At 47.6% G+C, this 16,209-nt stretch overlaps 1 protein-coding gene and 1 long non-coding RNA gene across 2 annotated transcripts; one reads left to right on the top strand and one right to left on the bottom strand.

Moving 5' to 3' along the window:
* Positions 1-11,525: 11,525 nt before the first annotated feature.
* Positions 11,526-14,643, top strand: LOC101777574 (transmembrane 9 superfamily member 8). The gene is made up of 7 exons (XM_004965662.3): positions 11,526-11,791; positions 11,917-12,081; positions 12,259-12,368; positions 12,480-12,588; positions 12,675-12,787; positions 12,879-13,032; positions 13,193-14,643. The coding sequence occupies exons 1-7, from the start codon at positions 11,675-11,677 to the stop codon at positions 14,348-14,350; spliced, it is 1,926 nt and encodes a 641-aa protein (XP_004965719.1). The 5' UTR covers positions 11,526-11,674; the 3' UTR covers positions 14,351-14,643.
* LOC111257017 lies at positions 14,279-14,906 on the bottom strand. Its single transcript, XR_002677383.1, has 2 exons — positions 14,861-14,906; positions 14,279-14,770 (listed from the first exon to the last, which is right to left on the bottom strand). It is a non-coding gene; the product is annotated as an uncharacterized LOC111257017 (long non-coding RNA).
* Positions 14,907-16,209: the final 1,303 nt, after the last annotated feature.

Here is a 16,209-nt window from a genome sequence, read left to right as displayed (position 1 = left end):
TGATGAGCATCTCACTGTAGTCGCCTTTTTCATGCTATAATTGATGCAATCTACAGTGTGTTACTTTGACAAAAGTTGTAGGGCAGAATGATGTTTGAATTAAAAGTTCATCATAAATCTGGTAACATCGAGTTATGTTTTTTTACACTAAGGGCATTGCCCGAATTTCATAACATCGAGTTATGTTGTTAGCTGTATATATGATCTTGCATTTAAATTTATATCTAGGCTACTTCATATCCGTTTGCAGCGTGCTTTTCATTTGTTTGAGCTGGTGGGAAAGCCCCTCAGGCTGCTGCTGCAAACAGAAAAGCTCGGCGCACACCCTCTTGCAGCCTGTCGAAGCGTTAAGTGGCCCATGGGAGCAATGTCAGTATGCTCAAATTTCGGGTCAGCCCACTCAGCAGGCTGCGTGAAAATCGGTCAAACAAAAGGTCTCGGATCGGATGCATTTCGTTGTCCAAATCCACATCATGCCAAGGACCATCCCAATATCGATTCAAAGATGACTTGGCGAATGGCGACCCTGCCAAACTGCCACAGATTTCGCCGAACCACGAGGCAGCGCGCGGGGCTGGCACGCAACCCCCGCCAACAAGCTGCCGGCTTTCGGCCGGTCAAACAAAACACTCAAACAGCACGGAGAACCGATAGTCCGGCGCATGACGATGGCTTGTACCAGCATCTCGGCGAAAATGCAGCGCCTAGTGCGCCATGGACAGCTGCGCCGCCGTTCCCTAGTGGCGTGCGCGCACACCTGTTCGGCTGTTCCTGGAGAGACGCTGAGACGGCGGCACGTTTGCATCTCCCCACTGAGGCCACTCACAGCTCCAACGATAATCATACTTCCAAGCGTCTTTGTTCAGGCTTGACACGTCGTCAACACAAAATCTAATCGATCTTGTGAGCATATAAGAACAGTACCTACAGTAGTATCGGTGTTTTATACCCGACAACCTACCGATAGGGTATCTCGAGGTAGTAGATTAGTTGGTAGAGGATCGTCGGATCTGTAACTCGAAGGTAAAAGCGAGGACACAAGACAAAGATTTATACAGGTTCGGGCAGCTAGAGAGCGTAATACCCTGCATCCTGTTTGGGGTGTTGTATATTGCGCCCTACACTTGGGTGTTATTTGGTGTTGAGGATTTTGGTCCTCTGTTGTGATTCTATGAGGTCTTCGCCTACCGATTTAGAGACCCCTACCCTCCTTTATATACTTTAGGAGCGGGATTACTAGTTGGTTACAAGGAAGAGTCCTAGCAGGATTACATGATATAAATCCTAATAGGATTACAGAGGAATCCTAGTAGGAGTCCGTCTTCTTCCTTCCATGCAGGTACCAGGGATATATCCCCGACAAGCCCCCGAACGCTTCATAATCGAATGCAGCAGTCTTCGGGTACTTTTCAGATCCTCGCCGAGTAGTTTAGTGCTTCTCGAGTTCTTTGTCTGGCTGAATCTTCAAAGTTCTTCAAAGCTGCCATGAGGCTATAGTGTGCTCAAGCCCTTGATCGTTGATTTTGTAATCTTCATTTTTTGAATGTGATATGGAGGGCGGCGGAAGTCGCACTCCATATGGAGTAGCCCCTGAGCCTTAGGATGAATCAAAGAATCAAGCTGAGGGTGTCGTACATACATCTATAGGCCCACCAGAAGGTTTGGAAAGACCTAAATATAGGGCTGGATATCGAGACGTATCTGACATAGAGGCTATAGCGCAAGACGGCGTAGTCTTCGTGGAAGACAGAAACTAGTCGAGGATTAGAAAAAGTACTCGTAGCATTCAGAGTAGGACTCGTCTAGTCGAATCCGACTAGTATTCTTGTAAATCAACCGACTTGTAACCCTACCCTCGACAATATAAGGTAACGCAGGGACCCCCTCCAAAACAATTCAATCCAACCAACACACAGGACGTAGGGTATTACACAATCTAGTGGCCCGAACCTGTCTAAATCGTGTGTATGTGTTCCCCTTCGAGTTCCTGATCTCGGCAAGCCCCATTAACTAAAACACTACCTCAGGCACCCCCTCGGTAGGTTGCCGGATCTAAACACCGATAGAGGGTCAATAAAATCTTAAATCTTCTTTCTTCATCTTGAAAAAATCAACTGTTGGGTGTAGCTCATCAGCCACCGAGCCTTGGAATGATTAAATAACTAATCCGATGGTCTTCAGTCTTCACGCAAGTCATCATCCGAGTTGTATTGCGGCGTCCAGCCCCTGAGCTTATGAGCTAGGTGAACCGTAGAAGCCACATCGAGTAGTTATTAGCACTTAACCCCCGAGCTTGGAAGCTAGTTGAGCCACTTGAGATATTCCGAGTAGTAATTGGCGCTTAACCTCAAGTCTGAGAGCCAGTGAGCCATTATAGGTACGCGGAGTGTCCTGGAGAGTCGTTGCCGAAGCTTGACCTGCAAAAAGAGATGCATACATTATGTAGCATGTTTGTAGAATATTAAAACTATTGAAATTGATTCAGTGATGAATGTAATGTAAATATTGTGTGTCATGCTCTTGTTTCGGTCATATTTTTCCCGAGCAGTTAGCCTATTACGTTTAGGCTCCCAGTCCCTGTTTAGCCATTGCCACTGCGTGTGAGATCTTTGTCTCGTGTACGCGTAATAGCACTGCTGCTACGGAGATCTTTGTCTCATGTCCTAGCGTTTAGGCAGGACAGAAGATCCAAGGCTTTCACAAATTGAGGCGTGTTCTGCTCGAGGATATTGGCAACCGCTAAGAGAAGACATTTAAAATAAATAGTCGGCATTGCAACAAAAAGACGACGCGATTGCACTTAAAGTAGTCGTTGAGACTTTTCTACCTTTTGGCGAGAAGAGCGTGTGTTGCCGCGCATAGGATTTGTGCCTCCTTAGGGTGTAGCAGCTGCGAGCCTCCAGCACTCAGTGCACCAAACTTCCGTGGCAGAGCCTCCTAATTCGGTGTACCAAGCCTGTGGTGGAGCTTCCGGAACTCACTGCACCAAACGCGTGGCGATAACCTCTATAATTCGGTGTACCAAGCCATGGTTGTCGGTCAACATGCCCCAAGAATTGAAGCATCCCCACATAAGTAGAGACTAAATATGATACAAATATCAGTCCCAGGAGGCTGATAACATATTTATTCAACAGATAGTTCAGAAACCGTACAACTCCCGAGGGAGTGGGCGCGAAAGCCATGCCAAAATGATAAGTAAATAAACAACAGCAGCGAACCAAGCTATTGTCAAGAGACAGCACTCGGGACTACACAGCAGCGGAAGCATTCTACAAAGGCCAACACCACAAGCAGTGTGGGTGCGGAAGCGATCTCCTACTCGAAATCCTCGGCAACGAAGTCCGGGTCTTCCTCTGAAGCAACAAAACAAGGGTGAGTACAAAAGTACTCAACAAGTCCAACCCCATCCACAGAGGGGGATACAATCAAGAATATGCACAGGATACATCAAGAATAAGGCTAAGGTTTATTTGCAATAAAGCTAGATTTTCAACATATGCCCTTATCCATTTTGAAAAGAGCTTTCGCAAAGCATTTGTTTACTAACCGAATCAATGAATAGGGTTGACCCTACACAAAGGATCCAAGTTTTAATGCTACTGGGCTCCCCGTCCATAGTAGCTCACGGCACAACTGCCGGACACTTCCAAAATCCAACAGACGCCATGAAAATCATCTATCTCCAAGCACTAGTTATATGAACAAGCCGTAACTCGTCCAATGCCATTAACATGGCTACCCGGATAGGTTTTAACTCTGCAGAGGCTGTACACTTTTCCCACAAGTAGGGTATCGCAATGTGATCACCTTAGTGCCGGTGCTGATCCTATCAAAGCTATTACCCATCTTAGCTAAGACTGACTAGCCAACACGGGAGCAACCAAGGGGTTAATGACCTACCAACGAGGTCTTAATCAAGACCTAAATCACAAAGATCTTAGTCCTTCTCCATGGTCTCCCGTTGCTCATCAGCTCTCCTGATGACTAATATACTAGCTAGTGGGATTTATGCTAACTGTTGCCGCAGACAACGGTCAAGTGGTTGCACAAAGGTTGGGTTAGGCAAGATGACACATCAACTCGATCCTTAATTCGTGACAAAATGGATATCTCCCAACCTTGCTCAACCACAAAGGTACGAGCCCAACTTATTGGCATTTCACACAAGAAACACCCATCCATCTCATCTAAACATTTCTTTCCTTTATTTCCGAAAATCCATTTTCCCTTTTAAAAACACTCACACATTTATTCTTTAACAAAACACATTGTAGTCATGATTGAATTGAGTAACAAGGTCCTAAGCATTCTAGCAGTAATTATCATCCAAACAGAGCAAATCATATTTAGAGATAATTATAGGACAATCAAGGAATAATCATAACAATCAAGGGGTGGCTATCCAACTGTGTTTCAGCAGTAAAACAATATGCAATTTTAAAAAATAGGCCAATAGGTTGTGTTTGAAAAAACTAGGATAAATATGCATCAAAGGATGAGATTGAGCTTGCCATCCTCAAAGCCTTCCGGGAGTTCCTGCTCGCGGTGCTGGTCTTCGGGCTTCAGCTTGCGGTACTGGTCGTCAAGCTCCTCTTCGGGCTCTTCCTTGGGAACTCCGCGATCTACAACACACACAATTGGGCACACAATAAATAAAAGAAAAAAATAAAGCTTTACCCAATGAGCTTGGACAGAGAACATGAACGGAAATTAGGAGTAATGAGTATTTTCATGGAATTTGGAGATGACTCGGCGGGAATATATTGGAGGATGCCGTGGTCAAATTTGGGATTAATTGGAGGAAGTTTGGCGCATGAAATAACGACATAACAATGTATTTAGGGGTTAAAACTGGGCTTAGAACCAATCTGCGAGAACCAGAGACTTGTTTGTAATTATCTTTGGGAGGTAGAGGGGCTGATCGGCAAAGAAAGTTTGAGAGAGGTGGGAGGGTCTGTATGCAAAAAGGAAAAAGTGGATGGGTGAAAATACAAAATGACATTTCTTCTTCCTCGAGACAGAACATCGCACGGGAAAAATAGGAGGGGCAGCACGGTTGGGGAGAGGAGGCGTCGGGGCACGGCTACGACCGAAAAGTGGGGGAAAACGGAGAGGAGGCCGATGGGATTCGATTCCTCTCCTTACCTCGGGTTGAGGCGGCTCGTAGAGGCGGTTCCGCGACGACGGGCGAGAGACTGCAGGAACGGCACTGGAAGCACGGGAGCAAAGGGAGTTGGCCGGAAGCTCGATGGTGGAGTCGAGGGCCTTTTATAGGTCGGAGGCGAGGGGAGGGGCTGCCGACGGGCGGCGCATAGGAACGGCAGAGTTAATAGCCGTCGGGATGCTCAGGAATAGGAAGCGCACAGGACGGTGGCATGGCGAGGTGGAGCTCTGCGTGCACGGCGTGGCGGGGCTGGGCTCGCGCGGCGAGGTGAACAGGGACACGGTGGCATGCTCGAGCGGCGATGGGCATGGACGGCGTGGTCGGGCGCTGGTGGTGAGCTGTTGGTGTGGCACGGCGTCGTTGAGGCACGCCGGGTGCGGTGGCCGCGGCGAGCGCGCTCGCACCGGGGAGGCCGGTGCGCGGTGGTGCTGTGCGTGGGCGCGTGCGGCAGGGTGCAGCGCTAGCGCGACGTCGCGCGTTGGGAGGGGTAGGCGGTAAGGACGTGTGCCGGTGCGCGGTGAGCAAGCGCGGCGGCGAACGGTGTGCGGCGTGCGGGGCTAGCGCAGGGGCACACGTGAGGGAGGAGCCGGGCGCTGGGCAGCGGTGCGCTGGGGTGGGTGCGCTGTGCAGGTGGGGCCGGGGGCAGGCGTGGGCCTAGGGCTAGGCGCGGGTGGCGTGCAGTAGGGGAGCTAGCGCTGGGGGGCCAAGCCGTGGGAGCAGGCGTGTGTGCCAGGGAAAGGATGTAGGCACAGGTGGGGCCAGGACATGCGACGGGGGGAGGGGGGAGCGGGCACGGCCAGGAAGAAAAAAATAAAAAAAATATTGGTGCATGCATGCATGCATGCGGCAGGGGAAAAAGAAGCTAGGTGCGTCACTTGAGAGAAAAAGGGAGGAAGGGAAAAAGAAAAGGAAAAAGGAAGGGAGAAGAAGAAAAGAAAGGAAATATGGAAGAGATGAAAAAGGGAGAAAAAGGAAGGGAAAAGGGGAAGGAAAAAGAGAAGAAAAAGGGAGAGACGGCGGGGATTGCGGGAACGGTCACGGGCACGCGCGGTGGTCTTCCGTCCAGCATGCGGCGTGACTCGCGGAGAGATAAAAGGGGAACACGGCTGGACGGCGGTCGGCTTCGGTGCCGGGATGGCGAACTTGCCGGGAAGACTGGATTTTAGAGAGCTCAAGCGGTGAAAGATTTTGAAAGCGATTTTTAGCGAGTGATTTGGTTGGTGAATTTTATGGGCGTTACAAGAATAGTCGGCGAAGTGTAGCTCTGGATGGTAATTACCATCGAAAGACACACACAAATAAGTACTTGGCACATTGCCCTGCATGCGGAAAACAAGCCAGAAAATTTATATAAAATAATTAAAAAGTGACTTAGCTTGATTAGTGGACGATTGTCGACGAAGCCGTGTAGATTGTTGATGAAGCCAACTAGTCGGAGTTGATTCCGACTAGTTGGTGATCACGTGGAACTCGCCCGAGACGAGTAGTCAAAATAGACCGTCCTGGACTAGTTTTCTAGTCGAGACGAGTAGTCGAAGTAGTCGTTGGCGACTTGATGCACCCAGACGTCGGGTAGCAGTGCTCGCGTATATCTTCTATGTATGTTAGGCTATGATTTTGAGTTCTTATGGTAGCCTTTCATGTGCGTGTAGCACAAATCCCTCAAAATTGTTTTTCACATAGAGTAGTTGGAGCTGATTATTTGCCTCAATCCACGCGTGACTGTAATAATAGATCTTTGTCATCTTGGGAATTATGGCATGGGTCCCTCGGTCTGCCTGATCTCCCAACTCGAATCAGATTCGCCTCTGCCTTGATCGACGAGCCGTATGCAGCAGCATGCGGTGGAAACCGACTCGATCTTCGTCTGGAAGGCGGAGCAATTTATCCCTAATTTACTTGACTTCACGCCAATACCGATTAGTTGATACAACATGGATGTGAGAATGTTTCATCTGTCTACTTATTTGATTTCATTTTTATCATGCCACGAAGGAAGAGTAAAATTGTTTTTTTCTGTTTAAATGCACAGAATACAGGGAGAGGATACTAAAGGATAATGTGAAAGATGACAAAAAGGTAAGCTCTGATTATTACTTGGCGCATCCAAAGTTTTGTCTGGTAAAATAATTCAATAGATCATTTTACACATTGGCAGAAAGCGGCATTAACTCGAATGGGATCCATCGTGCACACCAATTAAACAAGGTTGGTGATCTGCTCATTGTGCATACCAACCATCTGTTGAAATGTTGTGCTGATTGCTCTAACATTTTTTATTCAGATTATCAAATTGCACAGCATGGTATTACTATGATGGTATCCAGAAGACATCTTTTTTATATATAAGCACCAAACGTGTAGCATATGGTTACCTCTCAAAATAATTTCTGTGTGGAAAATTATTGCATTCAGCAGATGTGAGCTTGCCCAGCGGCCTGTCGTCCGGCGACCCGTTGATTCATGTCTATGTGGAGTCTGTTTTTGTGTATAATTCTGGGTGATCATTGAATGATCAAACAATTTGCCGGGTATATTGCAAATTCGGTCTATTCAAATATTAGCTGTCAGCTGAGAGATTGTACCATGAAATTCACTGTGTATTATACTAATGTTGCTAATTTTGTTGTTGGTTGATCATTCATCAGGACTATCATGAGCAGTGTTGAAGACTATCTGTGCCAAGGAGATGGACATCTCTGATCAGCACCTCAATCCATGCAGATGCGGATATATATAATGTATGTATATCAATAATCCTCCTATCCATTGAACTGTCATTTAATCAATTCTCCGTCTACGTGCAGATTTGCATGTGGTGCTGCCACCACATCATAGACATGGCCGATAAGGAGGAGACAGAGGGCTGCTGCCATTTGTTACCATTATTTTCTGGCTGATGTGCTTCTTTTTCAAACCAGGAAAGCTCAAAAGAACTTTCCATAAATTTGTTAATTTTGTTAGAGCCATACATAAATTCTGCTAGCAGTACTACAATTAGAACAGGAATTGTCAAAACACATTGCTCTTACTTTTGCATTATGTTTCACCTTACCTCTGCAGAATGACACTCGGATTTCATGTCTTCAGTTCATACTGTTGCTATTCAGTGAAGAGTCTTCAGTAACTGATGCTTCTCCATTCTTATTTATTAGCAAATGACAGTGTTCTTTCGCTTGTATTTGCAAGGCAGCTTGGAATTTGGCATGTTGGGGCACTCAAGGCTTATGCACTTTCTATACTAAAATAATGCGAGGTAAACTTTTCTGTGCATTCACGAGATACATGTATCAGATTTTTCCAAGCTTATACAAAATTGATTACCAGCAGTTGCGTTCTCAGAATAGGCTTAGAATAGTGTACCGATCTTTTCCAAGCTTATTTAGCTAATTTGAGTATTTAACATCTTTAGCTATTAGAGGGAATACAGCTCTGCCACGAGTGTGATTTCATCTCTGGTATTGTTAGTTTAGTGCCATCATATTGTGACAACGGTTAATGAAATGGTGTTTCTTGGTTCAACTATATGAGGACATCTATCAACCATCATCGGCATGATGTTGCCTCCGAACCTTCTGGTTTGACAATCAGCACTCAGCCATGAATATAATTGTTCAATAATTCGTTTGCCTATTTTGAAATATGTATATTGATCGTGAATATATTTAAGTCAAAAGATACGAGTCTATTACCTTGTTTCGTTATAATAAAAATTGATGCTTATAAAGAGAATTTGTTACAACCGTGGCAACGCACAGGTTTCCATCTAGAAATTATGGATGGATGTATATCTAAAATTCTGAATGTTCTGTTTCTGAACCGCTTATCTGAATGTTACTCATGGTCGATTAATTGTGTTGCCTAGGTGGTCAACTTAGATAGCCTCTCAGTGTTATTTCAATAGCATGTCATCCCTTTATCCATCCCTTAGACAAGAAAAACCAACTCAGTTCATAATTTCACATTGTTTTTCCGTTAAGAGCATATTCTTTACTAAAGACATTTCCATTGAAACATTGGTTGTTGATTATCTTACAGATTACAAGAGCTTTTGAGGATAATATCACTATTAGTGTAGAAGGCTGGGTATGGATGGCAACGGGCACAAATTACCCGCGTGCCCGCGGGCAAAAACCCTGTAGAGCGAGGATATGGGTTCTATTTTCTGCCACAGGTACGGGTGCGGGTTTGAGTTTGTGCGGGGTAAAAAATTAGCGGGCATAAAAATACCTTACCCGTGCCCGCAAACCTGCGAACCCGCTACAACTATATAAGCGATTTCTAGGGTTCCTCCTCTTTCGTTCCTCCAATCCTCCCAGGCTCCCAGCCGCACCTGCACGCCCGCAGCCCCGCACCCCGCACACCAGGGACCAGGCGGCCGCCGCCCGCCCGCCCTCGCTCCCCGTCGCCACCTCTCCGCCGCCCGCCCTCGCTCCCCACTGCCCGCTCCGCCGCCCGATGCCCGGTTCCGCTTGATGCTGCTCCGCCGCTGGAGTGAGAGGTGCTGGTTGCCTGGCGGGCACGGGTGTGCCCGTGGGTAGACTGTGCCCGTGGGTGACAGGCGCGAGCACAACTTCTTACCCGTGATGGGCGGTGGGCGCGGGCACGGGTCTATAAACCCTCTGCCCGCGGGTAATGTGCCCGCTACCATCCATAGTGGTGGGTCATCTGGAGGAGTAGCAAGCCGACCGGCGACTGTGGTGGTGCTTGGCTTCCCTGAAGTCTGAACCATCTTGGTCAGGCATATGCACGAGTGTTGCAGTGTGGACAAAGTGTTTGTGCCTGACCTGCTTGTGATAATCCTAGTTGGAATGTATGCTAGGGCTGGGATATGGAGGCTGCTTAAAGGGTGCCCGATGAAATACATGTGGTGCTATTGCTGGACCACTAAGGTGAGATCAGTTTCTTGCTTCCGCTTTGATTTGAGACATATAGCTAAAATGTTTGTTCATAGGAAGCATATGGATCATAGTGGTCAATCTGCACCCCAGCATCAAATTTGACTGAAAGCAGCAGGTCATGTCTAACAGGGAGTTGATCACCTTCTGATGCGATTGTTCATTGTACATATTCAGCCATCAACATGTATGTTGGTTTGTCTGATCGTTTTCTAGCACTCAGAGCATGCATACAAGTTATGGTAGTATATTCTGTGACATTAAACAAATGAAGATTAGTCCCGTGTTATATGTGTCATCCTAAAGAAACAAAGGTTAACTTACTTGTGTAGAATTTTTGTGTTTTAAACTTTAGAAAAGCGATCGCATTCCAAGGCAGAGCCTGAAAGAAATTAGATTTAGTTAGCTGAATCGTTGCTACCATGGAATTGTTCTGATTTTTTTTTTTGAAACAGAAGACAGCTTGGTCTCTTTAACTTGTTGATATTGTGCAATTTAAATGGGTTGCTTGCTTGCATCCAAATTGTGTTTAATTAGTAGTCAAAGTAGTATGGTGAGCTTATGTATAGTTGGATCATCTCTTAGAAAACCTTTCCATGTTGCAGCACCTATTCTTTTGGTTGTTGGCTATCACGTAGAGCACATCTTCCTGCTATTCCAAGTACTTGTTTCAAATTGAAATTTGACTCTTGTCCAACGTTGTAACAGTAATGCAACCAGAAGCAACAACTCATGTGTATGGTCATGAAAAGGGTCCAATGTTTTGATTTCCCATCGTGTTGAGGTTCATTGTAATATATTCAGAACAGCTCAAGCATCTGTCATCTCATTTAAGTCCATGGACCATACGCACGAAGTTGCTTTAAGCTCATATGCACTCCGTTACAAGCAGCCATTCATGATGAATAATACCTAAATGCTGTAAACTATTTAAGACATGTTTCTTTGTTGTCTAAGCTCTCGTAGCAACGCACATACATAGTATACTACGGTGGCAAATATAATTTTTTAAATTAGAAGTTGACAATGATATGTAAAGGCAAAAGTATATGTTTCCATTGATACTTGTTGTACAGATGTTTCATATGAATCCGTTTGATGCTTGTGGAGGGAATTTGTGTTGCTCAACGCACAAGCATGATCATAGTGTACATAGAAAAGTCAAAACGACTTCCGGAAGGGAGGGAGGGAGTAGTACGCTAAGTATCGCTGACACTACGCTCTAAAGTATCGCTAACACGCAACTTGCACCGTTTCATAATGCGTAATGTATGTAACGTAACCAGCATGTACGGCTGGACCGTGTATCCTAAACCACCGTAGTTAACCCGCGTCGTGATTCGCGCACCACCGGTGGGTCCCGCGGCCCACCTCTGGAATCCGCGATTCGGTGGGCCACACGAGGTGTCAAGTACGGGAGGCGAGACGCCCCGCCGAACCGCGCGGGGTTCCGGGCCCACCTGCCAGCCTCACACCTAACCCCGCCAGCCGCCCCGGGGACACCCGTCAAATCCGAGCAAAGGCCACACCCCGGCCGGCGGCGACGAATTCCCCCCCTTCCCACCTCCTCCTCGCCCTCCCTACCTCCCTTCCCGATCCCCGGCCACCCATGGCGACGACCCGCCCGGTGATGGCGCTCCTCCTCGTTGCCGTAGCCGTGCTCGCCGGCGCCGGCGCCGCGCGCGGGTTCTACCTCCCCGGCGTCGCCCCCGCCGACTTCCGCAAGGTCCCGCCCTTTCCGTTCCTGCTCTCTGTTTCGCGTTTCTCTCTTCTTCGCCTGGCATGTCGGTTTGACGGTCTCGGTGAGTCGGCTCCTCACGCGCTGAGGCTGTGGTGATGTGTGGATTGCAGAAGGACCCGCTCGCCGTGAAGGTGAACCAACTGAGCTCCATCAAGACGCAGCTGCCCTACTCCTACTACTCCCTCCCCTTCTGCAGGCCGGGGACCATCGTCGACAGCGCCGAGAACCTCGGCGAGGTCCTCCGCGGCGACCGCATCGAGAATTCGCTATACGTGGTAAGCCTATGGGACCAGTACTAGGTGCTCCACCATTTGCTTCCTGAGTTCCTGTATATGTTTGTAGTACCCACCTGCTGTTCTGAGTAGGCCCAGGAAAAGGTCACTCGTGTATGTTTGCTGCAATTATAGCTCGGTCCCTTTGGGAAATTTTCAATCGTGGTCCTTGAAATGCAGTTCGAGATGATGGAGCCCAAGCTGTGCCAGATCGTGTGCAAGGTTGCTCCGAACCAAGACGAAGCCAAGGATCTGAAGGAGAAAATCGACGATGAGTACCGCATAAACATGTGAGAGGCCATTTACTGCTTGCAGTTGCATAGACGTAGATCAAAGGCCCATATATTTCAGGTGAGTAGGTGACTGGAACGGGGAAGTGAACCTTGGTTTTGTGGTTTCAGGATTCTTGACAACCTTCCTTTGGTCGTCCCTATTAAGAGGTTGGATCAAGATGTGCCTACTGTCTATCAACAAGGTGTGCATGTCGGCGTCAAGGGACAGTACTCAGGGGTGGGTTGATAATCTGTATCTAGCTACGAAAACCGATGCTTCTGGCTTATGCTAAATGTGTTCTGATTTGAATGTCATGGATGCAGAGCAAGGAGGAGAAGCATTTCATCCACAACCACTTCACATTTCTGGTGAAATATCACAAGGATGCAAACACGGATCTTGCTAGGATTGTGGCCTTTGAGGTCAAACCATACAGGCAGGCATCCTCACTTGTCATTTCTGAACCTATGGCATGATGCTCGCTACCGTTTTAGGTTCATATGATTATTTTATCATATACTCTGCAGTGTTAAGCATGAATATGATGGCGATTGGAAGGAGACTGCTACACCCCTGAAAACATGTGATCCGCACTCGAGACGTCTAGTCGTAGACTCAAATTCACCTCAAGAAGTAGAAGCCAATAAAGAGATTGTTTTCACTTATGATGTTAACTTTGAGGTAGTTTCAACTATTCATCATCTTGAATTGTTTGTCTATGATCAGCTTTAATGCATAACGACAAAGTTCCCCACTGTATACCTTCAGATAGACGGTCTAATATTTCCTTGAGAAAACTTCAAATCTTCTGACATTTTTTGTTCATATGTGCGTCATGCAGGAAAGTCCTATCAAGTGGGCATCACGCTGGGACACCTACCTTCTGATGGCAGACGATCAAATCCATTGGTTTTCTATTGTGAATTCTCTGATGATAGTCCTCTTCCTCTCTGGGATGGTTGCCATGATCATGCTCCGGACACTGTACCGCGACATCTCCAAGTACAACCAGTTAGAGGACCAGGAGGATGCTCAGGAGGAGACAGGGTGGAAGCTTGTCCATGGCGATGTGTTCAGGCCTCCTGTCAACGCAGACCTGCTGTGCGTATATGTTGGGACAGGCGTACAGTTTTTTGGGATGCTGCTTGTCACCTTGCTGTTCGCCATCCTTGGGCTACTCTCGCCATCGAACCGGGGAGGGCTTATGACAGCAATGCTCCTCCTCTGGGTCTTCATGGGCCTATTTGCAGGGTACTCCTCCTCGCGCCTTTACAAGATGTTCAAGGGCTCAGAATGGAAGAACATCACAATCAAGACGGCCTTGATGTTCCCCGGCATTGTGTTTGCAATATTCTTCGTCCTGAATGCTCTCATCTGGGGTGAGAAGTCCTCTGGTGCTGTGCCATTCACCACCATGTTTGCACTAGTCCTCCTCTGGTTCGGGATCTCTGTGCCGCTGGTCTTCGTCGGCAGCTACCTTGGGTTCAAGAAGCCTGCCATGGAGGACCCCGTGAGGACAAACAAGATACCACGAGCAATACCAGAGCAGCCATGGTACATGAACCCAGTTGTCTCAGTATTGATCGGAGGCATCCTGCCCTTTGGCGCTGTGTTCATCGAGCTCTTCTTCATCCTGACATCGATCTGGCTGCACCAGTTCTACTACATCTTCGGTTTCCTGTTCCTGGTCTTCGTTATCCTGATTCTGACCTGCGCGGAGATCACCATTGTGCTCTGCTACTTCCAGCTCTGCGGTGAGGACTACCAGTGGTGGTGGAGGTCCTACCTGACGGCTGGCTCATCAGCGCTGTACCTCTTCCTGTACGCCACGTTCTACTTCTTCACCAAGCTGGAGATCACGAAGACGGTCTCGGGCGTGCTCTACTTCGGCTACATGCTCATTGCCTCGTACGCCTTCTTCGTGCTCACCGGCACCATCGGCTTCTACGCCTGCTTCTGGTTCACCAGGCTCATCTACTCTTCAGTCAAGATCGACTAGAAATCTAGACTGTAGTTGTAACACTGCTTCGTCGGTTTGAGATATCAGAGGTTAAAAGAGAACAGTAGGCAAGGAATCATCAGAAGCTCAGAATGTAGTATGCATTATACAGGCTGAAACGTAGGCTGCTTATTCAGGTGTTTTAGGGTATTTGCAGTTTGATTCTGTAACACTAAATTAGTGTACTTTTGATGCCAGTAATTCGGTGCAGGTGTGTATCCTTGCAGAACAGGTTTCAGATGATACCATCAAACGATTTAACATTCTAACCATACCTTGTGTTGGTGAAATTCTGAAGAATCCCAGCATCACTTTTGCCGTTTGCCGTTATGTGATTATGCTGAAAGCTTCAGACAAGCTGCAATATATATTGATTTCCCTGCGTGCTATCCATTTCGATTGGAGAGATTTCCTGAAAGGCTAAGAATAAAAATCGCTGAAACGCAGCTCGACATCTCTGATGTTTGTTTTGCCAGTTGCCTGAAGAACGTATGTTGAAGGAGGACTTACCCGTAAAGCACAATGAACACAGGTCTTGGGACTGGATCAGGCGATCAACTTCTCCACGCCCTCGAAGAGAAACTCCGTGGCTTTGCCTCTGCGCATATCGAGAGCAGCAAGCGCATGGGAAGCAGAAGCAGCTGAAGTGATCTGACCGTGACTACCTGTAACTCGTCCTGCACCTGACGCCGACGATGTGGGTCCCACTGTGGTCAGATGGCCATGGCGACGTACTCGATTTTGGACGGATCGTAGCCTGTAAGGTGTTGCTCACCTTCCAACACGGAAGCAGAGGAAGCATCGGAATGTAGGAATGTAGCACGCAGGTTTGTACAATGTCAGAAGGTAGGCTGCTAGTTTGTTCTGGTGTTTCAGCCTTTCAGGGCATTTGCAGGTTAACTGAATGAGGGTGCTTTGAAATGTCAGTAATTTAGGGCAGGTTCCTATCCTCACAAAACAGGTTTCAGATGCTACGAAGCAACAATTAAACATCGAACCATGTCTCATGTGGTTCAAATGCTGCATAATCTCCGCATCTCTTATGAGCATCCTGTTCTAAATAAATCTACCGTTTGAAACTGAATTGTGCGAGCCCAACTCATCAAACGAATAGGCCACAGGACAAGAAAAGAAAGACACTTTATTCAGTGAATTGTTGGCATGTCGTGCATGGACAAGAGACGCCACACATAAACGAAAAACCACACTCGATTATACATATCATGACAAGACAAGTACAGAACAACCGGCAAAAAGGGTAAGAGCTTATTATTGGAACATCTCGGTAAACTAGCTAATCGGCGACCTCGACTGCCTTCGATCTCTAAGCCCGGCTAGCCTGCTGGTCGTGCCCGTTCTTCTTCCCCCCGAACATGAGGTACCCGAGGCCGCCGACGACGATGAGGCCGCCGGCTGCCAACGTCGTCGGGCTGTAGCGCTTCAGCGGGTTCGAAGGATGCGACGATGCCGATGACGCGGTCTTGAGCGGGTCGTCGGCCATGGCCGCCCAAGCCTTCATCTTCTCCGGCCACATGACGGATTGGCGATGCTCCTCCCAGATGGTTATCTCCACTACGATGTAGGAAGCTCTCTGTTTGTTGCTCTGTGCCTATGGTGCTGAAACGCGTTATGAGGTGCTAGAAGCAGCTTTATGGTGGCAGCAGGTTAAGCGGCGAGAGGACACGCGGGGAACAACACGCGGAAGCGTGACGTCGTGGCACTGCCACGTAGCTGTCTACGAGTAACACTCGACATCAAGTCACTATCCAGGCACTGGTCCGTCCGTCTCCTGAATGAACTAGCAGCCTACTAGAATATGCAGTGACTCACGAGTAGATTTCCAGATGGAAGTATGCAAC

The sequence above is a fragment of the Setaria italica genome, chromosome IV (genome assembly GCF_000263155.2).
Source record: "Setaria italica strain Yugu1 chromosome IV, Setaria_italica_v2.0, whole genome shotgun sequence".
Classification (NCBI taxonomy): domain Eukaryota; kingdom Viridiplantae; phylum Streptophyta; class Magnoliopsida; order Poales; family Poaceae; genus Setaria; species Setaria italica.
The sequence above is the reverse complement of the archived record's forward strand: the minus strand, read 5'-3'. Positions and strand labels throughout refer to the sequence as shown.

Bases quoted from the DNA above. Each gene is read 5' to 3' on its own strand.
- LOC101777574 (XM_004965662.3), top strand. From the start codon at position 11,675: ATGGCGACGACCCGCCCGGTGATGGCGCTCCTCCTCGTTGCCGTAGCC. The intron at 12,082-12,258 runs GTAAGCCTATGG...CTTGAAATGCAG, and splicing joins TCGAGAATTCGCTATACGTG to TTCGAGATGATGGAGCCCAA. The intron at 13,033-13,192 runs GTAGTTTCAACT...TGCGTCATGCAG, and splicing joins CTTATGATGTTAACTTTGAG to GAAAGTCCTATCAAGTGGGC.